Source organism: Verticillium dahliae, genomic scaffold (assembly GCF_000150675.1).
Source record: "Verticillium dahliae VdLs.17 supercont1.32 genomic scaffold, whole genome shotgun sequence".
Classification (NCBI taxonomy): Eukaryota; Fungi; Ascomycota; class Sordariomycetes; order Glomerellales; family Plectosphaerellaceae; genus Verticillium; species Verticillium dahliae.
Genome location: NW_009276966.1, coordinates 32433 through 56571, shown reverse-complemented (window position 1 = coordinate 56571; position 24139 = coordinate 32433). Strand labels below are relative to the sequence as shown.

Below are 24139 nucleotides of genomic sequence, written 5' to 3'. Positions count from 1 at the left end.
AATTATGATTGAGGAATTGCATTTGGGGGGGGGGGGGGCGTACAAGAAACCAACAGGGCTAGTCATTGCTTTCGGGAGGATGTACATATTCCATCTGCTGTTCCAAGCCAAACAAAATACCCATATGAACCACATGACGCCCTGTTAAACAAGAATTTCCCCTGAAATGTGACGACCCGTAGCTATACATACGTATTCAAGACGCGGCCTGAGGCTGCGGACGCTCATCCAGCGACATACGCTCGAGTTGCTCAGCCGTCTTGGCCGCTGCCTCGCTCTCCGCCTCCGTCTCCGGCACAGAACCGGCCTCCTCGAGGCGCTTCCTCGTGGCTTCGGCCTCCTTGGCCTGTTGAGCGTCCCTCTCGGCCTGCTTCTCCGCTTCGACCCTGTCCTCCTCAGCCTTCTCCAGCGCGCGGAGCTCGTCGTCAATCTCGCCGTCGTCGATGACCTCGACCTCGCCAGCGCTCGCAAGTATCCTGCCGACCTCGTCCGTGTCGGCCATCTGCTCCCGCAGCGCGTCGACGACACCCTCGACGCGCTCAACGCCGCCAACCTCGGCATTCAGCTGCTTCAGCACGCCGGCGCTGCCCTCCATGACCTTGACGAACTGGACCTGGTCCCGCGCCTGCTGTATCCTCGCGGCAATCTCCTCCATCTGCAGCAGCGCCGCGCCGCGCTTGCCCAGCGTCGCCTCGGCCGTCTTCTTCTCGCGCAGCAGCCGCATGGCGGCGGCGTTGTTCCTCTTGCCGACAGCCGCCTTGGCGTCGGCCGCCAGCGTGTCGACGCGCGCCGCCAACAGCGTCGTCTGGTGCTTGAGGTCCTCGACGAGCTCCTTGAGCTGCGCGACGGCGGCGTCCTCCTCCGTGACGGCGGCGTCCTCGCCCTCGACGCGGATGCGCACCGTCTGGCCGTCGCTCGCCACGAGGCCCTTGTCCCGGGCGAGGAAGCGCAGCAGCACGTCGACGTCGCGCCCCGCGAGCGCCCTGTCCTTCTGCCCCGCGACGGCCAGGTCGGCTACGCACGCCCGCTCGAAGTGGCGCCGCGTAAACGTCCGCTCGAAGCGCGTGTCGCTCGCCCGCGCGGCCGCCTGTTCGGCCACGAGACCCCCCGCCTTTTCGAGGTTCGGCAGCACGACGTACGTGCCCTTGGGCATCTTGTCCTCGGCCGTCGACGTGCCGCCGCCGCTGCCGAACCCCAGCTGCCGTGCGGCCCAGGAGGCGACGCTCCAGGGCACGGCGCCCCAGCCGGCCGTCTTGGCGTAGATGGTCTCTTTTCGCGCGAGAAAGTCGGGCACGGGCACGAGGTCGCCTTTTTCGAGGGCCTCGCGGACCACGGTGCCGAGGGCCAGCGGGCGGCCGAACTGGCGGCTCTGGAGATGGGCGGGGAGCGAGTCGTCGACGGTTAGGAGGAGGCGCGGCGGGGTGGTAGAGGTGGCGGGGTCGGGGAGCTGGGCGTCCCAGGCGAGGCGGGCGAGGGCGGCGCGCCAGGCCGAGAGGTTGGCGGTGTAGCCGTCTGGGTTGAGGGTGCGCTGGGAGCGAAAGTCGGAGTAGAGGGCTGGAAGACGGGCTTTTCGGAAGGAGGGGTCGTTTGACGTGAGGTACTCGGCGAGGTCACCCATGGCGGGCATGTAGTCTTGATGATGGCAACGATTGTTGGCTGAGGTAGAGAAGGAGGATCAAAGCTCAAGGCTCAAGGCTCAAGGTCCAAGGTCGAAAATGTGTTGTTTGTTTTGTTTGGTGATGACGTCAGGAATGTCTGGTCAGTCCTTGAAATGGCTGACTTGGAGGGCAACAGACATACGATGTCGTTTTCGAGGACAAAGGACAAAAGCTGTTCAACATAGAGGCAAGGCCATGCCCTGACTGTAGTTGTAGGTCGCGAAGTTGGGTGTGGTGGGGGTGGCAGTTGAAAGACGCAGTGACGGTGCCCTGTGCCTGCCTACCATCTACCATCTACCTAGGTAGGTAGGTGCCTGCCATCTAGGTAGGTAAGTGCCTGCCACCGCACATGTGATGGCGCCTACAGTAGCCTCGTGCTCGCTTATCTGCCTTGTGCGGGCCGATGGCAGCCTCGTCTGATGACAAGCACGGACTCACCTTGATCGCCATGAGGCACATCGACAGCCTCTGCCTGGGGCAGCCATGTTCCTATGCACACTCACATGCTCTGACATGTATGCCTACTCTAGACAATGCTGGCTAAGGTACAATGCTGGCTAAGGCAAGGTACCTAGGTATAGTACATTCCCACCAATGGACCTCTAGAACAAGTACCACCCTGGACGAGACATCTCCTCGGACTATATGATAGCGCTAATCTCATGTTACACAGCCTTCCTAATCCATCAAGTCATCGCCGCTTTCCTATGGCCATGTGAAACAGTGTCGTTGACCGTTGTCAACGCTTCGTATATACACTTTCACGTCTCGCTCCGTGGTCCATCGCCTCACCGACAGCCTCCACAAACCGGTTCGCCGTGTCGAACCCCTCAAAGGGCTCCCCCTCTCTGTTTGTCCCCAATTCAGAAGGATGTAATGTGTGCGGTGTGATGATGGCATGTACGTAGCCCTTTTGGGGCGCCAGATAAAACTCCTTCGACACTTGGGGCGAAAACTCTTTGCAGTACACAGTCATCGCGTTGTGGTTCAGAAGAATGTCCTCAGCCCCGACTGTTGCCATTTCCTTCTTCAACTTACGGGCCCTCTGGGCGCACGCAAAGGCCCATTCGGTAAACGTATCCCGTCCGACGTACTTGATCAGCATCCAACATTCGAGGATGGCCCTCGCGTTCCTCGACCCGATCTGCGTCTTGTGGACCGACTGGATGTACTCGACATTGACGGCGACGGCCTCACTGTGCTCTCTGCGCATCAGGATCATGCCCCCCGTGTCCAGCGTGCCGATGAACTTGTGCGTCGACACGTTGAGGGTGTCGATGCCGAACCCGTCGACGTCAAGCCCAAAGCTCGGAACGATATCAGCGTCATCGGCATCACTCATCAGCGCGAGAGGCACTGCGCTGAACGCGCCATCGACGTGGAAGAAGAAGTCGCTGCGCGGCCGCCCCGAGTCCCGGGCGAGCTCGAGGATCTGCCGGATATTATCGCGCCCCTCCTTGACGGTCCCTCCGCAGAGGATGCCCATCCATATCGGGCGGTCGTCATGCTTCTCAAACGCCTCCCGGAGCGCCGCCATGTCGATCGAGCCGTCGTCCTTCTCGTCAATCGTCTGCGCGCGCAGCCCGTTCTGCAGCACGGCCGTGTCAAACGAGTAGTGGGCCGCCTTGCTGAAGAGCATGACCGGATCCCGGCCGCCGGCCTTGCGCAGCACCGCCTTGCCCACCGTCGCCGCCCAGATGTTCCCGCTGCTGCCGCTGGCGTCGATGTAGCCCCAGTACCTGTCCTCGCCGCCGGCGCAGTGGAAGAGCTCCATGAAGAACAGCATGACTTCGAACTCGTAGCAGAAGGCCTCGGGCGCGAAACGCCCTCCCTCGGCCCAGTTGCCGACGTTGTGCACTCCGTAGTCGCCGGCTGTCTTCATGAGCTCCTGGATCTTGGGGTGTCTGATCCAGTTGCGCGGATACCCGACGGCTTTTCGTACCGTCTTGTCCCATTGTCCGATGGTCTCTGCAAAGACGTCTTCGAGCTCGCCCTTGTCGGCTGGCTTGGAAAAGTCGATGCCACATGAGAAAGTCATGGTCCGGCGGTTCCCGAGTGTTTTCGGAAAGGATAAGAGTTCGATTCAAGACCATGTATTGTATGCGCAGTGATGGCTGTGTTGTAGGGTCGTTGGCTCTCTGTCGAGTATTTCCCGAGTAGAGAATCTAGTGAAAAGGCGACGGTGGTAGGATCGAGGGCACAACAGCAGGGACATCGTTATGTATAATCGAAGGTGGAAGGCCGGTAACGAACAGGGCACACCGACTGCTTGCGGTGTGGCTAGAGAATATCTAGATGATATCACGAGTAGCCTCCGTGGCTCAAAAGCCAGCCGCTTCCATCTCCTCTTGGATTGTACGGTTCGGAGCTGGCAACTTGGCTAAGGCCATGGACTCATGACGCAAAGAGAACCAAGGGAACGAGACACCGAAGGCAGCCGCAACAGCAATGTTCGCCACGGTACGCATACCAGAGCCGTGGCGAAAGGCTCTGAAGCCAGATCTTTCGAGCTTCAAGAGGTATAGATTTCCTGTTCCAGACTACGTCCAGCAACCCTCCCCACGATGACAAGCAGATGAGATTTTAGGTTCTCTCGTCGTCCCAGATCTCGGTCCGAACGACTACGTGACCGAGGTAATGCCGCAAGTCTCCGTCACGTCGTCACTTCAAGCGAAGGGCGTCGTCCATCACCAGTGTTTCGAGATTCACGGAGCTCATGTGAATGGCGAAAAAATGCCGGAGTCACTGCCAACACATTCATCAATACAGTTCGGACCGGCACCCGGCCTAGAACTCCACAGTTTTGTATCTGGCACGTGAGGAATCGTGTAGGGATCGAATGTCTTGGTTGAAACCACGGGCGTCGAGACTTTGGTAGTCGGGAATCTGAACTGTCTCTTGGGATCCGGCTGCGCTAGCTCTCAAGCATCATGATAGGGGTGAGACGATTTAGACAGGTAATGGATTAATAAGACTGCCTGCCGTGGCATTTATCTGCTGGTCATTTCATATCTTTCAAGCATGACAGTTAGCAGCTTGGCTATGGAAGCCAGGAGGTGCCTAAAATCGGGGGCCTTGGAAACGGAACTGAAAAGTATATCTGCAGCTCATTTTCCGATGTACGTTCATCATGTTAATCTCTTCCTGTTTCAACGAGGCCGGGTAGAAGCCTTATTACGGCTAGGTACTTCACTCAACGCAAAGCCTGACCAAGTCGTGTAAACCGCTAGAAATGATGATTGCAAGAACGCAGTTTTAGCAGAGCCAACAGGATTTTGCCAACACCAATGCCTCGTACGGTCGATAGTCATAGGAACATGACGAAGCCTGGCTATTTCTTTTTCTCGGATCAGCCGTAAGATGCGTGGCTCGCCGGCCGACCCTTTGGCGGCTTTCCGGGTTCCGCAACAGTATCATCGTCGCCACCCAATGTCTTGAATTTTCTCCCAAGGGTTTCGCCACACTGCAGCTTGTCAGTGATTATCCTGGTGGTCAGCAAGGTATCTTGACGTACTTAGTCTCATATCTAGTGAGATGAGGAGCTTCAAAGTTGACGCTATGTCAGTGGGTTGATCCAGAAAGCCACCGCCCGAAAGAATGCGGGAGCGGGAAATCAGGCAATCAGGAAACTAAGGCAGTGTTAGCAAAGAATTCATAACAATACACATACATCAACTCACCTACATGCCTGCGCGTTAGGTCGAGATTCGCCGCTTACCAGTTCAATGTCATCCTACCCAGTAAAACTTTACCCAGCAGAACTTGGCCCTCTAAGTCACTGAGAACCCTTGATTCTGCCAAGAAGGCTTTCGTCTAGTTAACCACAAATCGTTGAACATCAGCGAGAAATTTTGCCAAGTACTTCTGATTTAAGGTTATGCAGGGCATTTCCACACGCTCACAGCCATTGAGATTATGATGATGATGATGTGAAGCCGGGACATCCTCATGCAAGGCACAAATCGCCCCCACCGGCAACCTCTGCCATCTGCCGTGTACACAGCTGGTAGGAGTCCTTCGTTCCGCTCCAAGATTATTCGGTGTCCAGTTCCTCAATGCGTAGTACATGAGGCTGGGGACTCTCTCTAGTGAGTGGACAGGATGATCTCGAAGGGTCTATCGAAATCTGCGTGCAGGCCTCAGGGCTGTCTTCTGGGACGGGCGTGCCCAAGTGTATCGCAGATCGGGGGACTATCACATACATATTGAGATACAATGCAAGCAGAGGATTTACTTATGCCCTATTCATTCCGAGGATTCTGTGGAATGCCGAGCTAAAGGAACAACGTGCCTACATCTTGCCCCGAGTCGATTTGCTTGCTTTGCCTTTCAAGAGAGGATTTATTATGTTAATGTTGTATAATATCAATGCGTGTCGAGTGCATGTTTTGTTCTTAATCTGTTGTGTGCTTGACATATCATGTTATTGAAATGTCATGTTGATGTAAGGTAATGTCAAGAGATTTCAAGGGCATGTCGTATTGAGGGCAGATCCTGTTACATGGCAGTTAATGCTCTCCTTCGCTATGTGTCAAGCAAATTCAGAGCCTTATTCATTGGCTTGCATTGATGAGCTGCATCTACTGAACTCCCAGGAGCTGACCATGACGATAGTGGACAAGATAACATGTGACATGGAAGCAAGCAACAGGCAGCATCCGCTTTTAGACGATGCATTTTCGCCTGAGGACAGCCAAACTCCAACTGCAAATCACAATGCCTATGAAAGAGGTTCTCTTGAGGACGTAATCAACGGAAAACCCCATCCGGAGCGGAACTCCTCAAGATGCTGAGTAACGACACTGCTCACACGTCAGACGGCTGAACTCATCGCCCCGCTCCGTCTCTTCCTGAGGGCTGTTGATGCCTTCGAGTCCAGGCATGTACTCACGATATTGATCTCTGACGGTGTAAAACTCCGGGCAAGGCACGTATTTGAAGAGGCAAAGACCCGAGACATCACACCGCATTTGTCGCCTCAAAGCCCAACAGAACCAGCATCATGGCTACTCCCGTAAACCCCCTTCCCGTGACCATGAGGGTCATCCACCAACCCAACCCTCACAGCACCAACCTCATCATGACCGAGGGTCCGATTCCCCGCCCTCAGGGTCCCTCCGATCTGCTCATCAAAGTCGTCGCGACCTCCCCTTGCCTGGGCGAGCTCCACTGGGTCGCCGCCATGCCCGATTTCTTCCCCGCCGACAAGGAGCCGGTGCCGGGCCAAGACGTCACCGGCACAGTCGTCGAGGCCGCCGCCGAATCGGGGTTCCGCCCCGGCGACGACGTCTTTGGACGCATCTCGGCCACGAGCCCCGGCGGCTGTCGCGAGTACGCCGTCGTGAAGAAAGAGGAGATGGCCTTGAAACCAGCCGGTCTGTCCTGGGTGGAAGCCGCCGCTACGCCGCTCTCAGCCCTCACAGCCTGGCAGGCCCTCTTCACACAGGGTCTTCTCGACAAGGCTGCCGTGTTCGGAGACGACGAGGCCAGGGCCCGGAACGGCGGCGTCGCAGTCTTTGTTGCCGGCGCCGGCACCAGCGTTGGCACGTGGGCGGTGCAGTTTGCCGCTCTTGCCGGCGCGCGAAAGGTTGTGGCGCTCTGCTCGGGGTCCAAGGCAGACTTGATGACGAGCTTCGGTGTGACAGACGTCGTAGATTATACCAAGACGCACGTCGAGGCCTGGGTTGGTGGATCCCCCGACAGGGAGGTTGACCTCGTTGTGGACTGCGTCGGCGGTGCCTCGATGGGTGGTCTCTGGAGCGTGGTCAAAAACGGCGGGACCTTCCTCAGCATCTGCGCCGACCCAGACAGCGTCAAGCCGGCTCAGAACAGCAAGACGCTGGAGAAGGCGGAGTGGTTCATCGTCGAGAGCTTGGGCGAGCAGCTGGGTGACATTGCCCAATTGGTGGAAGCAGGCAGGGCGAGGCCGGTGATTGACAGCGTTATCCCATTTGAACAATTTCAGGAGGCTTTTGATAAGGTCGAGAGCCGGAAGACAAAGGGTAAAGTGATTATCAGGGTTGCGTCCTGAGACTGACTTTTTGGACCGTGGATATCCCTTTCCATGTAACGGCTCTTCTGCAGGGTTTCAGGAGTAAAATATGAACCGACCATCATTGTGTGACCAAACCTTCAGAATGTTGACCATGTTTAGTAATGGTGCCCTGCGTATGGGCGGGCAGCGTGTCCATTGGTACTCGACCCAAATGTCTGGTCAATGGCCCTAGACCAGCACCGCCACGGGGAAGCATTCCAAAGGGGCACAACACCTTTGAACCATAGAATGCGGATCATTTGTTTGATCCAGTGCCACGGTCTCACCCTCGGTTCAAGACAGGGGATCCAGATTGCGTAAAACCCTTGGTCACTCAATTTAGGGTTCACAGACACGCCCGCTTGGACAACACACCGAGCTCAACAAGTAGCACACATGACCAGACATGGCCAGCACCCGGATCCAGAACGGCTTGCCAGCTGAACCTCTGAATCTGAGTATTCGCACATCAGTGAACCGCCGAGAATGGTATCATGCCAGAGATTACAGTGTATTCGACAGGGTACCCCGGCCCCATGCTGTACATCTATCCGCCCTCAAATCCCCCCTGGGTCGACTTATCTCCCTCCATCTTCTCGCTCGGTGAGACGACCTCATGCAGCGGCGCCGTCTCCAAGCTCGCCAGCACATTAACCCCCTGCCGCGCCATGACGCTCCCACGCTTGGCCCGCATGGTCCCTTGCTGCTGCAGCGGCTCGCTCTCCTCATCCACCAGGACCTCGACCTCGTCCTCCGGCGCCTGTCCATGCGGCCCAGCGGGGTCGGCAGGCTCCAACCTAGTGTCGAGCTGCCTCTGCAGTCCCAGGACGAATTCCTGCGCGAGCGCAAACTTGCTGACGCCATTCTGGTTCGGCACTTCAGAGTACAGCCGTTGCGCCTCGTTGAGGCTGCGCTGGGCCTGAATGTATTTGCCCTGCAAGAGCCACGCCTCGGCGGCGAGGACGGCCCAGATGGCCGCCTTGCGCGTGCGGTTGCCCCACCCCACGGGGCCGAGGCCCGTCTTGGACGCGTAGCATATGGCCAGTCGCTCCTTGAGGAGACCATCGCCAATGGGTCCCGAGATGCCCGAGTCGAGGAGCTTGGCGCCCCATTTCGCCGCCTCGTCTATGCTGCTGCCGCCCCGGAGACGAAGAAGCTCGAGCGCGAGGGTGAGGGACCGGAGAGCGCCAAAGGGCGCGCTGCATCGCGTCGAGTAGGAGTAGAAGGCGGCCTCGAGCATCTGGTCGAGAGTCTCGGCGCGCGATTTGGTCGACATGCTCTGAGGCATGATCAGAAGACTGAGGGCCGCCATCTCGTTTGTCGCGGCGTGGTACTTCCACGCCTTGGCGTCGCTAAAGTCGGACCGCAGAAGGTCATAGGTCGAGTGCGCCAGCTTCCAGTCGCGCAGCATGAAGGCATAGTCCGCCAGCTTGCGCATGATGGCTTCGGGTGCATCAGGTCGGTAGTAGCCCTGCGACTCGAAGCTGCTCGTACTACCGCTCCCACCTACTGACGTCCTTGAGCTGCCGCCGAAGCCTCCCCACTTCCGAGACAGGTTCATGAAGCGTCCTGCGATGCCGCGCCGCCTTGACGCTACCTGGTCGTTCCAGACTGATACGTGACGCTCCATCGTGGGGATGATGGACTGTGTGACCATTTCACGAACAAATGTCCGGATCGCAGTAGCATCCGACTCAAAGATGTGCCTCGTCGGGTCCTCAAAGTCTTCTTGCTCGTCGCTCCTCTTGATGTCTGCCAGTTCCTCCTCGGCGGTCATCCAGTCGCTCCTCGGCAGCGGTATGCTGTCGTCGTCTGTCTCTGCACTCTGACTGCTTCGGAGCCGCAACAGGTGGCAGTGCAGACCAAGGTGGCGCTTCATCTGATCGAATAACGCCATCGATCTTGTGATATCGTCGTTCTCCTCGTCGTGAACCAGTACATAGTACCGAAGGTAGTCACCATCGACCCAGCCCGGCAGCTGCTTGCCACCGCCGCGCGTCTCATTATAAAGTGTCCTTAGCTCCTCGATCGGGGACTTGCTGCGCGAGCTGATAGCGATGACGCAAGCAATGGGATGCGAGAAGGTTTCGTGCGGCGAGATGGGGATGCCGGACAGTAACCTCCTCAGATAAAGCGAGTAGTAAGGCGACGTCGCTTCAATGTCGAGCCCTTGCCTCGTCAGGTGTCCGTGATGGGGCAGGCTCAGGAGCGAGTCCTCGGCGTAGCGCAGGTGGCGCTCGACAACGGCCTCGACATCGTCCAGCTTCTTCTTCTCTCTGGCCGCACTCTCGGAAAGCCCATTCGCGGTCGTCGGCGCAGTCGCATCCGGGGCCTCAATGTTGTCGCCGAACGGCACGAAGCGAATCGAGTAGTCCTCCCACGCGCGGCTCGAGCCGTTGCTGTCCCTGATGGTGATCTTACCTTGCACCCTCTCGCCAAAGGGTCGCAAGAGCTCCCATAGTCCGTTTTTGAATCCCTTCTCGTTCGCAAAGTTGGTCGTCTCTTGCGAGGTATAGATGGCGATGTGGGGCACGTAGGACTGGAGCAACAGGTTCAACGGATCACCCGGGCTGTCTGCCGCGCTGTCAATGAGCGACCTGGCCCCGGATCCGCTGAAGACGGGACCCGAGAGGTTCCTGGCTGGCGAGCCTCCCCGTCCGACGGGCGACTCGGATCGCGACCCTGGTGGCGTCTGTGTCGAGGCGAAGAGCGAGGCAGCCGATGGGTTGGATCTCCGATACGGCAGACCCGTTTCATTCTGTGCGAGCGGGTGTCCATCAAAGGCGTTCTGCCGCTTAGGTAGCCTCAGAGCGGAGGCCGCTGTTGGCAGGGTCTGGATCGATTCGGAGGGCGAGACATCTCGGTTTGGTGATTGCAGGTCCGGGGACTGCATCGAGGGAATCGGAGGTTGGCGAGGTGGCCCAACCTATGGCCTACGCTGGCTCGTTGCCAGAAGAAAGGAATGTAATATCCAGGTCAAGTGGTAGTGTTGAATAGATCGTGGGATCTGGCCTCGCTCAAGCCATGGGATGGAAAGAAAGGTTGATGCTGAACAGTCGATGGACGCGATGGTATATCGGAAAGTGGGCTCCGGAATTACTCGAACAAATACAATTAAAGACGCTCGCTAGAGGGGTCGTCGAATCGAAAGGCCGTCTTGAACAACCGCTTCATCATCAGTGGTCTGGTGAATGCGAGGCCAGCCAAGTCATTGAACATGTGGATTGCTTGGGCGCCATCACCACTACGGAATCGCTTAACTGCCTGCCTTGCGTAGCGCCCCGATAAATGCAAAACGTGGGGGCTTTCCGTCCCTGCATTTCATCACTGCAGTGCTTCTACGAGGTACTCCAAGCTCAAGCTTCGAAGATCGATCCTCGACAGCAAAGTCTCCATTTGCAAGCAACGGTTCAGCGCTTTCGAACCCGAACCGCCCCAGAAAGCATACCATCACCATGCCGTCCGACCTATCCAGCTACCTCGCAAAAAACTACCTAGTAGCCGACCCAAAGCCAACCAAGAAGCGCAAGCGCAAGCAAGCAGCCGAAGGCCTCATCATAGCCGACGACGACGACGCCTCCTGGGCCAAGCCACAAGCCTCAGCCAACGACGATGTGGACGGTCCAGCAACAGTAGACGGCTCCTCCGCCGAGTTTCGCCGCACAAAAAAGTCCAACTGGAAATCCATCACCGGCGCGCCCACCAGCACACCAGCCAACGCAGACACCGACGCCGACGCCGACGCCGCGGCAGCAGACGCGATCCTCGCCTCGGCCGCCGCCGAGACGCTCGCAGCGCAGCGCGACGACGACGCGCTCCCGACATTCGACGACGCGGGGCGTCGCCAAGATGAGCGACGGCACGCTCGCGGGGCTGCAGTCGGCGGCGACGGTGAGCGCGCAGCTGCGCAGGCGGCAGGCTGCCGAGCAGGCCGAGTTTGCGCGCATGAAGGCCGGCGGGCGCGAGGAGGAGACGGTGTACCGCGACGCGACGGGGCGGCGGGTTGACGTGTCGATGAGGCGGGCCGAGGCGCGGCGGGCGGCGGCCGAGGCCGAGGAGCGCGAGAAGGAGCGGCAGGCTAAGATTGCGCCAAAGGGCGACGTGCAGGCTGCGGCGGCCAATGCGCGGCGCGAGGCGCTCGAAGAGGCCAAGACTATGGCGTTTGCGCGAGGCGCCGATGACGAGGACATGAACCGCGAGATGAAGGGGAAAGAGAGGTGGAACGATCCCATGGCGCAGTTTATGCAGACGGATACGGCGACGACGACGACGGGCGGCAAGGGGAAGAAGGGGAAGAATAGACCCGTCTATACCGGTGGCGCACCGCCCAATCGGTACGGCATCAGGCCTGGCTATAGGTGGGATGGTGTGGACAGGAGTAATGGGTTTGAGGGCGAACGGTTCAAGGCGATCAACCGACGAGAAAGGAACAAAGGGCTGGACTACTCGTGGCAGATGGATGAGTAAGGACGGTTGGAGTTGTTCTCATAATACCCATTTATGTTACGCTACGCAGCTTTCTGATGCAATATTAGCAGCTTGTGCTGTGTTCTAGTGCCCATCGTCTTTGCTGAATAGGCCTTCTTGGTATCTACCTTTGGGTACCTGAGGGAAGCAAGTGATACATAAAAACAACCAAGGCGCCAGAGATCGTTCCCGTGTGAACAAACCTCACTAGTCTCGCTTCGGAGCGGCTCCTTCTTTGGGGCGCAGCAGCTTGTCCCTGCCGAATACAGCCACATCCTTCACGATGTTGATCCATCCAGCTTTAGATGTTTGGCCCGGTCCATCACCAATACGTTCGTTGAAGCGTCTGTTGAGTTCTTTTGACGATATGCCCTGCGGTGGCAGCGCCGCGAAGACCTCCCAGGGTTCAATGGGCCCGGATCGGGAGGGTGAGCTGGCACGCGGATTCGGGCTCGTCGGGGATGCACCTGGGATGTCTTGTCAGCTTGGTCCATGTTTTCTTCAAGAGGTCTGAACGTACTGCCTGCTGCGCCTGCAGGGGCTGGGCTGCCAGCACGCGAGCCTGTGGGCGTGCCCCTGGCGCCCGTACCAAGAAGCTTGATCTTCTTCTTCCTCTGTTGGCCATCGGACATCTCTCCACCGGTGGCTTCGCCGTCGCTCATCGAGCTCATTCCAACCTTGTGTTTGTGGCCCGACGGCAGAGGTGTTCCTGAGCGGCTCACCTGGACAGAGCTCCCGTTCTTCTTGAGCTTCTTCTTCCTCAGCGTCGACTCTGTTTCACTAGATTCCGACAGGTTCGGTGAGCCAGGACGCTTCAGTGACTTGCCCTTTCGGGTAGCATCGGCTTCCTTCTGCTTGCCAGAAGGCGTCAGGGTGCCCTTGGAGTTTGCGTCCTTGTCCTTGGCACCGTTGGCGTCCTGACTCTGCGCGGAAGGATCCTGGCTAGAGGCCTTGTCTTCGTCCTTCTTATTGGCCTCATCCTCTCCGTCCTTGCTCTCGTCATCCGAATCCTCTTCATCCTGGAAAGCCTGTCAATATGCTGGTCATCAAATGTTGAGGACCTAGTCTTACCGAGGGGCCGAAGTAACGATTGCCGTCTTCATCGTCCGAATCCTTCTTGTAGATGGTTTCCTTTTCTCGCTTGACCAATGCTTTGTTGATGGTCTTGCCTTCCCTCTTCCTGCTCTCCTCGAGAAGCCTCGTCTCGAGCTCTTCCTGGTCTACCTTACCCTCGTCGCCCTCTCCGAAGACGTTGGCGCCGAGCTGCTCGCGCTTGATGCGCTCTGCCGACTCCTTCTGGTCTTCGTCATTGTCGGGCTCAAAGTTGGGCGCCTCGTCGTCGTCTTGGAACTCATCGCCTTCGAAATCAATCTCGTCATGGTCCATCTTTTCCGACTTGGATACGCCCCTGAAGGTCGAGCTCTCCGTCTTGATGCGCGACGGTCCGTTCTTGAACCTTCTCCAATCCTCGAGGTCTTTCTGTCCTGCCTTCTTCTCTTGCGCCTGCATGTGCCACCGAGACACGCCTGACTGCTGCTTCATCAAGGCCTCGGCCTCTTCGATTCTCATCGTGGTGAAGTTCGGCTTGGGCTGGAACTTGTACCATTTCTCAAGCGGGGTCATGGCAAACTTGCCGTCTGTTGTGGGCACGAGACAAACTGTTGTCTCCGACAGAGGGGCGACGTACGAACCAACCCACACGTGCTTTCCGTCGGCGTCCTCAATGTGCCAGGGCAGCGCCTCCTCATAGCGCAACGATTGCTGCTTGCGTTCCTTCTCCGAACGAGGTGCGCGGTGAAACTGCACACCACGGTCCTCCTGCTTCGGCTGCTTGGTACGCGTACTGGCGTTGGGGTCCTTGATCGCCGGCGCACTCTTGGCAGCCTCCATGGCCTTCCAGGCATCCTTCTCGGCCTTGAGCTGCGCAATCCTCTCAGCCTCTTTCTCGTCCTCTGGGTTGGGCTCAGGTTCGGGCTCTTCCTCCTCGGGCTTCACCTCGCGTCCGGCAGCGGGCTGTCTTGGGTCGCGACGCTGCAGGGTCACGGGTCGCGTGAAATCGTTCTGGTCCGTGGGATCAATGTGTAGCTTCTCCTTTTCGATGCGGGACGACGAGAACCTCATGACGTGGTGACGGGTACCTTCCATCAGGGCACGCTTGGTCGTGACAATCTTCCACTCGCGACCGCCTGGCGGCAGCGGCTCGGTCCAACCCCCGTTCGCGGCCGTTTTGCTTCGGTTGTTTGCGATGCGAGACAGTAGGCCGGCGGTGTGAACCTCGGGTCGCAGCGCCGCAGAGGGGGGTGTCGCGCGACTCGAGGAAGCGGCGCCGGCAGCTTTCGGCCGCGGAGCATTGGACTTGGGCTGCGGTCGTCTACGCGCAACGAGAGGGTCGCCCTTGGCTCGTCGCTTGATGGGGGCCGGTCGCGGCTGCTGCCCCGTCGGGTTGGGCTTCTGGTCCTGGGCCTGGCCATTGGGCAGACCAGAGGGTGGCGCGCTCATTTTGGCGAGTGCGTGGGCTTTGAGCTGTATATCAAGTAACGCAAAGTATATTTGAAGCTTCGAGATGCACGAGGGGACAGGTTGTCGGCATCAACACACGGGCGAGTGCTTGAAGTTGTTGGTTTCGACAAGATCTCTGGGAGGCGTCGCGTGTGGTCTGGCGCTGAGCAGCGTCGGCGTCGCTCGAGCCGGGGACCTGGGTTACTAAATCAAGATAGAAAGAGCGACAAACAATGCCGTTTCCAGTCCCTTTGATAAACAAGTCGTCAAAGGATAGGTGGATGAAATGAGGGTGGAGGGACAAAGACGCTGATGGCGAGATTGAAAGCAGCTGTCTGTCGTTGACCTGGAGGGGAGGTGATCCTGCCTTGTCGGTACCTCTCAGCCTGGGGAGTGGCCTGTGCTTGTGCTGCCTGAGCAAAAGAAGGTCAGTTGGGTGGAGGCCGAGGTGGAGACCTCTGGTCGTGGTGTGAGGATGCAAGTGCACTGTGCAGAGCCCCCAAATGTTGACTACAATGTGTACCTACGGCCTGGAATCCAATCACAGCTTGCTGGCTTGAAGCTCCCTTGTAAGGTGTTGCGTCATAAGGCTGCTACCGTTGTATCACTGATGCTACTCATAGTCACCTCGAGGCAAGTTAGTAGGGTAGTTCCCCATACTTTCCTTTCGAAAAATGGAGAGAAACTTCAACGCGCAAGGTCAATTGCCCTTAATTGTCGAATTGGCCTTGAGAGTCTTTGAGACGGTTGATTCAATGCATCAACCCCTAGGTACGAGTTCCGGGTCGGTACCTCAAGGCTCGAGAAGCTCTCTCCTCTCACATGCGGGGGTAAAAGCTCCAATACCTACGCCAAAATTGCTCCCGCACTGTATTTACGCCCTGTAGCAGCGAGCCCCCTCCATTCTTGCCCATTGACAGGAGAGCCGGCAAGGCTGTGAAGCCGTGGGTTCCACACTGTATTTCACATCTAACCCCATTTTGTGCCTTCCCTGATTGCTTAACCTGTTCGTGTACGACTCGTCTCACAAGCAAAACAACCTAACTACGGCCCATCATCAGGTCGTGATTTTTTTCCAGATTATACTTACCCGGCTACTGAGCATCGTTGGAATCCATCGTCTTCGTCAGCCCTCCTTCATTACCGAGCGATCAAGGGAACGGCACCCATGTCTCGCGCAACCATTCGACCCACTCTACAGAAACAGACAAAAAGGGCGCTCGCGAGCCACTTCCTGATCACCATCGAATCCCGAAGATCCTTCACCAAGGCCATCATTCCCTTCCCTATGCGTCTGATTCTTGGATGATTGCTTCACCAAGGGGAACCGTGCTCACCAGTATCAGTCTATCGATCCTTGACCTGAGTCTGCACAGACTCTCCTATAACAAGCTCCCTTCTCACTGGATCGGCTGACCTCAAGCATTGATCAACGGACCCCCCAACCGGCCATGGCTCATTATCAACCTTCGAGCCAGGGTCAAGATCCCGAACTCGAGAGCAGACTGAGAGGGTTAATCCTGACGAACACGCCTGGAAGCAATGGCAACAGCATCTCTCACAGGGACCTTCTCGAAGGCTCAACAGATGATGCTCCTGCTCCTTCTTCCCTGCAGTCGCCCACCTCCCCCAAGATGGCGAGGAAGCGGCCGAACCAGGCTCAGCGTCGCCAAATGAATGCCCAGGTGACTATTCCTGTCGACACGAGGCCCACTGCGCCGGTGCCTCCTCGTAATTATGGTCAGAATCAAGGGTACGCTGCCCACCATAATGAACAGGGCTATCGTCAGGGGCCACCACGCCAGCCATACACGCAACGCCCTGGTGCCAGTGCTGGCCAGTGGGCAGGGCCACAACACCATCATCAAAATCAGCACCAGCATCAGCACGGCCAGGGACAGGGTCACTTCCAGGGACGAGGACAGCGATATGGAGCCCATCACTACCAGTCACACTCCTACCAGGACCACAGCCCCTCCGGCCCGAGTGCCCCTCCCGGCTTCCGCCAAGACGGCAATGTACCGCGTGGCGCCCAACGCTCTCATGGACTGTACAACCCCCACGGAAACCACCACGCCGCACCTCTGTCAGCTGAAGAGCTCGCGCTGCAGTCGGCTTATCTCGATGGCCTGAGCGAGACGCTGGTCGCGGGCGCAGAGATCGAGCGGGACGACATCATGGAGAAAGAGTCGTTCCGCATCAGCATACAAGAGATCTGTCGGCAGGTTATTGTGCAGCACGAAGAGCAGACGAATGGCAGAACGGGGTTTCCAGCCTCCTCTATAGGATTGGAATGCTTCGGCAGCCTTTCCTCAGGCTTCGCCACGAAAGCGTCAGATATGGACCTCGGTCTCATCTCGCCACTCTCTGTGCCCCAGCCTGACGGCGCGGACTCGGTGATCCCTCGCCTCATTGAAAAGGCTTTCCTCGATGCCGGCCTGGGAGCGCGTCTCCTCACCCGAACACGAGTTCCTATCATCAAACTCTGCAGCAAGCCCTCAGAATCACTTCTCTCAGGTCTACTAGAGGAACGAGACAAGTGGGAAAGGGGCATCGACAACGACACTTTCGGAGCAGTCGAGGGCGAGGATGGTGATGAACCGGTTCAGGACCAAGATGAAGAGCAGCAGCCCAAGACTCCCACGGTTGCTGCCCAGTCACAGCTTTCTGCGTCAACAGGCGACCCAAATGCCGCCCTGAAGCCCTCCGTGGACCAGCCACAGAGCTTGAAGCTCCGTCAGACTGAGAAGCAGAATCTCACCTCTTACTATAACAATGCCAAGCGTGCGTTGAGACGCCTCAATGGACGTGACATTACCCTGTCAAACTATACCACTTTTTCAAGAGAAGACTTTGAGATCCTGACGCGGGTCTGCGAGGCCTTTGTCGAAGGCCTCTTCGATCAGACACTCAAGGCCAGGCTCCAGGGCTACCAATCGCTCACTTTCGGTCCCCACAACGACAACGAGTGCTCACACTCGCTGCTGGGTGTCTTCACGCAAGTGGAAGGTGAGATGCTTGCCATGGGTTGGGAGCATCGTACGACACAGGAGAAGTCTGCCGATGCCGAAAAGGCTGCGGAGGTGTGTGTGCTCGGCTGGAAGAAGTTGCAGAATCAGCCGGTGGCTGGAGGTGATCCCCTCCAGCATGCCAAGCATCTACAGCTGTATCTGCATAGACTCAAGAAGCTCAACTCGATCCAGCTCGTCACACTGCAGCAGACCCAATTCGAATCAGCGAGTGATTACCACGAACGCGTCACGAAGCTCATCGTAAACTTGCGCCCTGCAGCCTTGCTTGCCGAGAAGGGCGAGGATTTATTCCAAGAGCTCGTCATCAAGCACTACGTCGAAGGCATTTGGTCTTTTGAAGTACAAAAGCAAGTTGGCGAATTTGTCGCTGCTACATCAGGCCCCATCAGCCTTGGAACCGTGGCACGTCGCCACAAAAGCCTGCAACTGGCGTTTGAGTTTGAGCGGGCCCTTGAGCATCACGCATACGACAGCCATCTTGAGCCTGTTATCAAGCAATACGTTGCACTACTCCGCGGCGGCACGAGCCAGCCTGGCGACACGAGCACGCTTGCCCTAGCGGCGCCCGAGTCTCAGCAGGTCCTCCAGGTCATCCTCTCACTATCTGACCCTTCGAAGCTGACAGCCAACCAACCCCGCGACCGGTACCGTGATAACCTCGAGTTCCCCAAGTCGGGCGTCGGCGTCCAGTGCGACATCAACTTTGCCGCCCACCTCGCGCTCCAGAACACGCTCCTGCTCCGCTGCTACTCTCACACGGACCCGCGTGTGCGCACGCTCGTGCTCTTCGTCAAGCACTGGGCCAAGTCTCGCGCCATCAACACCCCCTACCGCGGCACCCTCAGCAGCTACGGGTACGTGCTCATGATGCTGCACTACCTCGTCAACGTCGTCGAGCCCTTTGTCTGCCCAAACCTGCAGCACCTCGGCCCGCCGCCGCCGCCGCAGGATCCGTCCACTTACCCGGACGCCGACGGCCTCATCTGCCGCGGCCGCTTCGTGGGCTTCTGGCGCGACGAGGCCGAGATCCAGCGCCTCGCGCGCGCGCGCCAGCTCAACGGCAACGACCACTCGGTCGGCCGCCTGCTGCGCGGCTTCTTCGAGTACTACGCCCACACGGGCACCCTGTCGACCAACCCCAAGGCACGCGGCTTCGACTGGGGCCGCGACGTCCTGAGCCTGCGCACCCCGCGCGGCCTGCTCAGCAAACAGACCAAGGGCTGGACGGGCGCCAAGACGGTGCTCGAGAACGTGCAGTCCGCGGCCGGCGCGCCCTCTGCCGCGCACGCCAACGCCAGCGCCGCCGAGGCCAAGCCCGTCGAGGTCAAGGAGGTCCGCCACCGCTATCTGTTTGCCATTGAGGATCCCTTTGAGCTGGACCACAACGTCGCGCGGACGGTGACGCACAATGGAATCGTCGCGATCCGGGACGAATTCCGGCGAGCGTGGCGGCTCATTCGCGCTGCCGGCAAGGGGAACGTCGGCGGTGGTGCTGCTGCTGGGGAAGCGGAGAGCGAGGAGCTCCTTCAGGATGTTAAGACTGTTCGGAAGGAGAGCGACGCCGGCGAGTTCCGCAGGTTGCTGGCCGAGATACACGGCGTGGAGAGGGCGGAGCTGGAGACGTTGGCCGCGGCCAACTCGTCGTGATCACGATCATTGTGGCATGTAGGCCGTGTGGGTTACCAGGATCAATTTGTCACATACGGGACGGCGGGCATATTGTGTTGAAAGTCACGGTTGTATTATGGCTTTGAGTGATCAACTTGGAAGATAAGTGTCCTGGCTAAACTCAATCAAGTCATGTTCCCCTCGCAGCTCATCATGCAGCTTGTTCGAAAAGTCAAGTCAAAATGTCAAGAACACAACAAGTCACGTCACGCAGATATGCAAGCAATGTCCGAACTACTCTCGCCCCCCCCGCCCATCGACCAAACAGCGTAATAAAGCCGACGTGCAAAAAGGGGGGCCCTCGAGGTCGAAGAGTTGATCTTCCAACGTTCCGTTCAGGACCCGTTCTGCATGAACTGGGCCCCGGCTCTCCGAAGAAAGCAACCGCTGGGTGTGGCATGCGCCAAGGTGGGAAAGTACGCAAAGAAGACACTCTGCAACGGCAGAGAGAAAAAGAAAGAAAGAGGGAAGGATGGAGACGAGGCATCACACATCCCGTGCAATGAAAAAAGCAGATGGTATCATCATTGCTCTAGAGCTCTGCCTTTTTTGTCTGTCTCGTCGTAAAACGCACGACAGAAAAAAGGGGGCCCAAAATCATGCCGTTGCCGTACGCCTCGCTAGATGCCGCCTAGAAAATTCAAGTCAAACGAACCCCGTATTCCAGTCATACCTGTCAAGACTTTCTTCGAGCTCCTCGCGCAAGCAAACAAGCTCCTCAGTTCAGGATGTGCTGGTAGAGGGGCGAGATGGATTCGCCATAGTGGTTGCGGCGGATGGCCTCGGCGAGGAGGAAAGACAGGTCGAGGACGACAAGCTTGCTGATGTTCTTGACGCGTTCCTCCTGGATGGGGAAGCTGTTGGTCACAACTATCGTGTCGATGCACTCGCATGCCTGCATCTGCTCGAGGCAGTCACCGCCAAAGACACCATGGGTGGCGATGCAGTACACCTTCTTGGCGTGGCCCTTCTTGACGACCGTCTCGGCGGCAGCGATCCACGAGCCGGGCTTGTCGATCATGTCATCAACGATGAAGACGGTGCGGTTCCTAACGTCGCCGACAAGCGTGATCATGTGCTCGACCTTGGGGTCCTTGAGAGTGTCTTCCTCCTCGTCCGATTCGGCCTCGGCGTCGCCAGAACCACCCAGCGCATGAGGCGCGGGCTCGGCGTGGTTGGGAGGATGGGCGAAGAAGGACGAGGCATGCGACATGGTCATGGGATCGGGCTCCTCGCGGGAGCTGCCACCAGCGGTCGACGTTGCGGGCGATGGATAGTCGTCATCAACAATGTGACCCTGGACGAGGCGACCCTGCGTTACTTCATATGCTGGGCCGTCATCGTACTGCGCATCGCTCTCGTCTTCGTCCTGCTGCTGGCCAGATGAGTTCTTCGTGGGCGTGGAAGGACGAACCGCGCGGTTGACGTCCACGGTGCGGAGCGGCGGGCCGTTCGAGCGCTGCGGCGAGCCTTGTGTGTTTGCGCGGACTCGGTTTCGTCTGACGTTTTGAGGTTCAGACGTGGCTGGCTCCTCGAGAACGTCAGTCTTGGCCTCGGCAGGCTTACTTGTCGCAGAAGACTCGAGCACAGGCTCGCGGTTGAAGCTGTGGAGGTGACCCATGATGACACTAGCCGACATGTTGGCGCCCCGGTGCTTCTTCTTCTCGGTCGTGACCATGCCGAAGTTGAGCTTCAAGGCGTCAGCGAGCGATGTCACTCGCTTCGTTCCACCGGCGTTCTTCGACACGACAACGGCCTCCTTCCAATTGGCGACGTTGTGACGGATCCAGCGAGCAATGAGGGGCTCGGCATGCAGATTGTCGACGGGGCACTTGAAGAAGCCCTGCATCTGGGTGGCGTGCAGATCGACGGTGATGACATGCTTGATACCAGCCATGGTCAACAGATTGGCGAGCATGCGCGCCGTAATGGCACCGCGGTGGGACTTCTTTTTCGACTGGCGACTGTAAGGGAAGTAGGGAAGAACAGCTAGCGAGGGAGGGTCAACGGCCTGGATCGCCAACGAGTCAGAACCGGGTCAAGGAGGAAGAGCCTACCTGTGACCTTGTTCGCCGAGCCGCCCTTGCATGCAGAGATCATGATGAGCAGCTCCATGATGGTATCGTTGACCTTGGGACTGCCAGACTGAACGATGAAGACGTCCTTCTCTCGCACGCTGGTGAGGATGCGTACGCTGGTCTCGCCCTTGGTGGATGGTTAGTCTCAAACGAGAAGCCGTGACAACTCGGAAAAGCAGACTCAAACGGACGAGCGTTCGAGGAGATTGCCCTGGCGCAGAAGAGGCAGAGCAGGGCAGGGCAGTCAGGTGAAGGCCCAGCCCAGGCCAACCCAAGCCAGCCCGCTCACGCTCCGGCTCAACTTTGACTCAGGAACGGCCAGCTTACATTGGAAAATTGGGTGAGCTCCGCCTCGGCGGGCTGCATGCCCAGGTTCTCGCAAATCTGACCCGTGAGCGCAGGGCAGGAGCTGCCCGCGAAGATCAACGTGCTACGCATCGTGAATTGAGTTTGGGCGTGGTTGCGATGGCGGAGGGCCTGGAGGAGGGTGAAGGAGGGGAGCTCCGAAGCGAGGACGGACGAAAACAAATTTTGAGAGCTGCGACGAGAAGAGAAGAGAAGGAAGGGTCCGGGTGGGGAGGCCGTGTCCGGGAAGGACAGAGCAGACTGTGCTACTGCTTCTGACGTCAGGAGGGGTGGGGAGCCGTGGTTGACGCGCACTGTGGTATTTATGAGGGCCTCTTCCTCGATTACATGCATCAGGCTTCACTCTATAGATGCTTCACTCTATAGATACATATCCCTATGCAGCAAATCAAACTCAATCTGCATCAAGACACCATAGACCACCATCTCTGCCTCTCATCATGAGAATAACCACTGCATTGCTGTCATGTCTGGAGCATTCAGTTTCTGCCTAGATCACATGGAAGTAATTTTCTGATGATCCACCCCCACATCTCCTCGTCATCACGCGTGAGATGGGAATCCCCCACCTCTTCACCCATCTCGGCCCATATGGTGTTGACACTCTTCTCACCGGCATCAAGATCATCATTGATGGTCCCTCCTTCGCCTATCACATCCATAGTCTGTGCTCAAGCAACAGAGCCGGCCAGGTTTCTCACAAGCTCCTCTGCGATGCCGCGATAAGCTGGCTGGATGCCCTGTCCAAGGGCTCCAAAATGTAAGCCCCTTTTCTTTTTTTCTTTTCCTATATCTTCGCCCTTCGTAACTCATACACGCTCCGTGATCCTGTGCTGACTCGTTCAGAACGGCCATCTACTTTGACGGCTACCTTCCCGCCTCCAAACACCCCGTCCGCCTCGATCGCCTTCTCAAGTCCTCAACCCGCCTACAGAACCTCCACAGCAGCAACCCCAAAGCCTGCCCCTCTCACCTGCTGTCCGAGTCAAACGAGCTCATCCCGGCACCCTTTCCCACAACCTACGCCCGTCGCGAACCGCCTCACCACCCTCCTTTCCTCGTCCCCGCCATCCTCGAACGCCTGCGCCTCTCGGAAAAGTACGCACCGCTCATCCGCCTCGTGCCTGGCGAAGCAGACGCCTACTGCGCCGACCACGCCCTCCACCACGGCGGCTGCGTCCTGACCTCCGACTCGGACCTCCTCGTCCACGATCTCGGTCCCCGCGGCGCCGTCATCCTCTTCCACGACCTGCGCACCGGCACCCTCGACGGCCATCGCGGCCTCATCGCCGCCCGCTACAGCCCTGCCTCCATCGCCGAACGCCTGCGCCTACCCCCCACCTCGGCAGGCATCCAGCGTTTCGCCCACGAGCTGAGCCGCGACCCCTACAAGTCCCTGCCCCAGCTCCTCCAGGCCGCGCAGCAGCGGGCCGCGGCCGAGGGCGACGACGCGGCCGAGGACGCCGCCTACGAGACCTTCCTGCGGCCGTACCGCGCCCACGACGCAGAGACGACCGCCGCCGCCGCAACCTTCGCGGCCCTCGCCACGCCTCTCGACCCTCGCGTCTCAGAGCTCGTCCTTCAATCGCCAGCACTGCGCTCCCGCCTCGGCATCCCCGAAGACGAAGACGAAGACGAAGAAGGCCCCCGCGCGCCGCACAGCGAGCCGCTCATCTTCCTGCCCCTCCTCATGGACTGTCCCGCGCGCCCGAGCGCCTGGGAAGCGAGCCTCGACGTGCGACGCCTAGGCTACGCCCTGCTGCGCGCGGCGCATCCCTTCGCCGCCGCCTCGGGTCAGGGAGTTCCGCCGCGTGCAGTCGGGCCTCGAACGCCGGCAGGCAGATCCCGGCCGTGTGCCGACCCCGCCGTCCCGCGCCGGGCGCTTGCTCAGCCAGCTGCAGCATGCGGGGGCGCTTTCGGAGGGGAGCAGAAGAAGCAGAGGAAGACCGGGCGGCACGCGGGGCGGGGCTGCTGGCGCTGACGCTGCGGCTCGACGGCGCGGCCGCGGCCGAGGCGGGGCGCGACGCGCAGGCCGTGCCGGCGGTCAGGGAGTTCTTCGCGGCGCGGGCCGAGGGGGAGACGCTTTGGTCGACGATCCATCTCGCGGCGCAGGTGCAGGCTTGCTACTACTCCCTGCGGATCCTGTCGCAGGTCCTGTCGCTGCTGGACGCTGTGGCGGGCGACGGGGCGATTTCGGGGGCTGTGCTCGCCGGGTTGAAGACGGAGCTTGCGAAGCTGCCGGCGTTGGAGGCGTACCCGGCTGTGAAAGACGTCACGGCTCTGCTGGAGGAGATGCGCGCCAGGGGCCAGATAAGGCGCTTGGCGGAGTTTGTGGGC

The 24139-nt window shown here is 58.7% G+C and overlaps 9 protein-coding genes across 9 annotated transcripts; 4 read left to right on the top strand and 5 right to left on the bottom strand.

The window, feature by feature from the left end:
* Positions 1–61: 61 nt before the first annotated feature.
* On the bottom strand, positions 62–1618 carry VDAG_10135 (SNF7 family protein; the record flags this gene model as incomplete). Its single annotated transcript, XM_009659961.1, has 1 exon — positions 62–1618. One exon carries the CDS (start codon positions 1616–1618, stop codon positions 197–199), a length of 1422 nt encoding a protein of 473 aa, XP_009658256.1. The 3' UTR covers positions 62–196.
* Positions 1619–2349: 731 nt separating this feature from the next.
* Positions 2350–3696, bottom strand: VDAG_10134 (uncharacterized protein; the record flags this gene model as incomplete). The annotated part of the gene is made up of 2 exons (XM_009659960.1): positions 2350–2363; positions 2451–3696. The coding sequence occupies 2 exons, from the start codon at positions 3694–3696 to the stop codon at positions 2350–2352; spliced, it is 1260 nt and encodes a 419-aa protein (XP_009658255.1).
* Positions 3697–6660: 2964 nt separating this feature from the next.
* On the top strand, positions 6661–7689 carry VDAG_10133 (reticulon-4-interacting protein; the record flags this gene model as incomplete). Its single annotated transcript, XM_009659959.1, has 1 exon — positions 6661–7689. The coding sequence occupies one exon, from the start codon at positions 6661–6663 to the stop codon at positions 7687–7689; it is 1029 nt and encodes a 342-aa protein (XP_009658254.1).
* Positions 7690–8239: 550 nt separating this feature from the next.
* VDAG_10132 (uncharacterized protein) lies at positions 8240–10585 on the bottom strand (the record flags this gene model as incomplete). The annotated part of the gene is made up of 1 exon (XM_009659958.1): positions 8240–10585. One exon carries the CDS (start codon positions 10583–10585, stop codon positions 8240–8242), a length of 2346 nt encoding a protein of 781 aa, XP_009658253.1.
* Positions 10586–11147: 562 nt separating this feature from the next.
* On the top strand, positions 11148–12270 carry VDAG_10131 (pre-mRNA-splicing factor CWC26; the record flags this gene model as incomplete). Its single annotated transcript, XM_009659957.1, has 3 exons — positions 11148–11570; positions 11623–12155; positions 12228–12270. 3 exons carry the CDS (start codon positions 11148–11150, stop codon positions 12268–12270), a joined length of 999 nt encoding a protein of 332 aa, XP_009658252.1.
* A 167-nt stretch (positions 12271–12437) lies between these two features.
* On the bottom strand, positions 12438–14658 carry VDAG_10130 (transcription initiation factor IIF subunit alpha; the record flags this gene model as incomplete). The annotated part of the gene is made up of 2 exons (XM_009659956.1): positions 12438–13178; positions 13231–14658. 2 exons carry the CDS (start codon positions 14656–14658, stop codon positions 12438–12440), a joined length of 2169 nt encoding a protein of 722 aa, XP_009658251.1.
* A 1451-nt stretch (positions 14659–16109) lies between these two features.
* On the top strand, positions 16110–19337 carry VDAG_10129 (caffeine-induced death protein; the record flags this gene model as incomplete). The annotated part of the gene is made up of 1 exon (XM_009659955.1): positions 16110–19337. The coding sequence occupies one exon, from the start codon at positions 16110–16112 to the stop codon at positions 19335–19337; it is 3228 nt and encodes a 1075-aa protein (XP_009658250.1).
* A 739-nt stretch (positions 19338–20076) lies between these two features.
* On the bottom strand, positions 20077–21874 carry VDAG_10128 (ribose-phosphate pyrophosphokinase; the record flags this gene model as incomplete). The annotated part of the gene is made up of 3 exons (XM_009659954.1): positions 20077–21347; positions 21416–21563; positions 21764–21874. The coding sequence occupies 3 exons, from the start codon at positions 21872–21874 to the stop codon at positions 20077–20079; spliced, it is 1530 nt and encodes a 509-aa protein (XP_009658249.1).
* A 482-nt stretch (positions 21875–22356) lies between these two features.
* VDAG_10127 (uncharacterized protein) lies at positions 22357–23783 on the top strand (the record flags this gene model as incomplete). Its single annotated transcript, XM_009659953.1, has 2 exons — positions 22357–22562; positions 22649–23783. The coding sequence occupies 2 exons, from the start codon at positions 22357–22359 to the stop codon at positions 23781–23783; spliced, it is 1341 nt and encodes a 446-aa protein (XP_009658248.1).
* Positions 23784–24139: the final 356 nt, after the last annotated feature.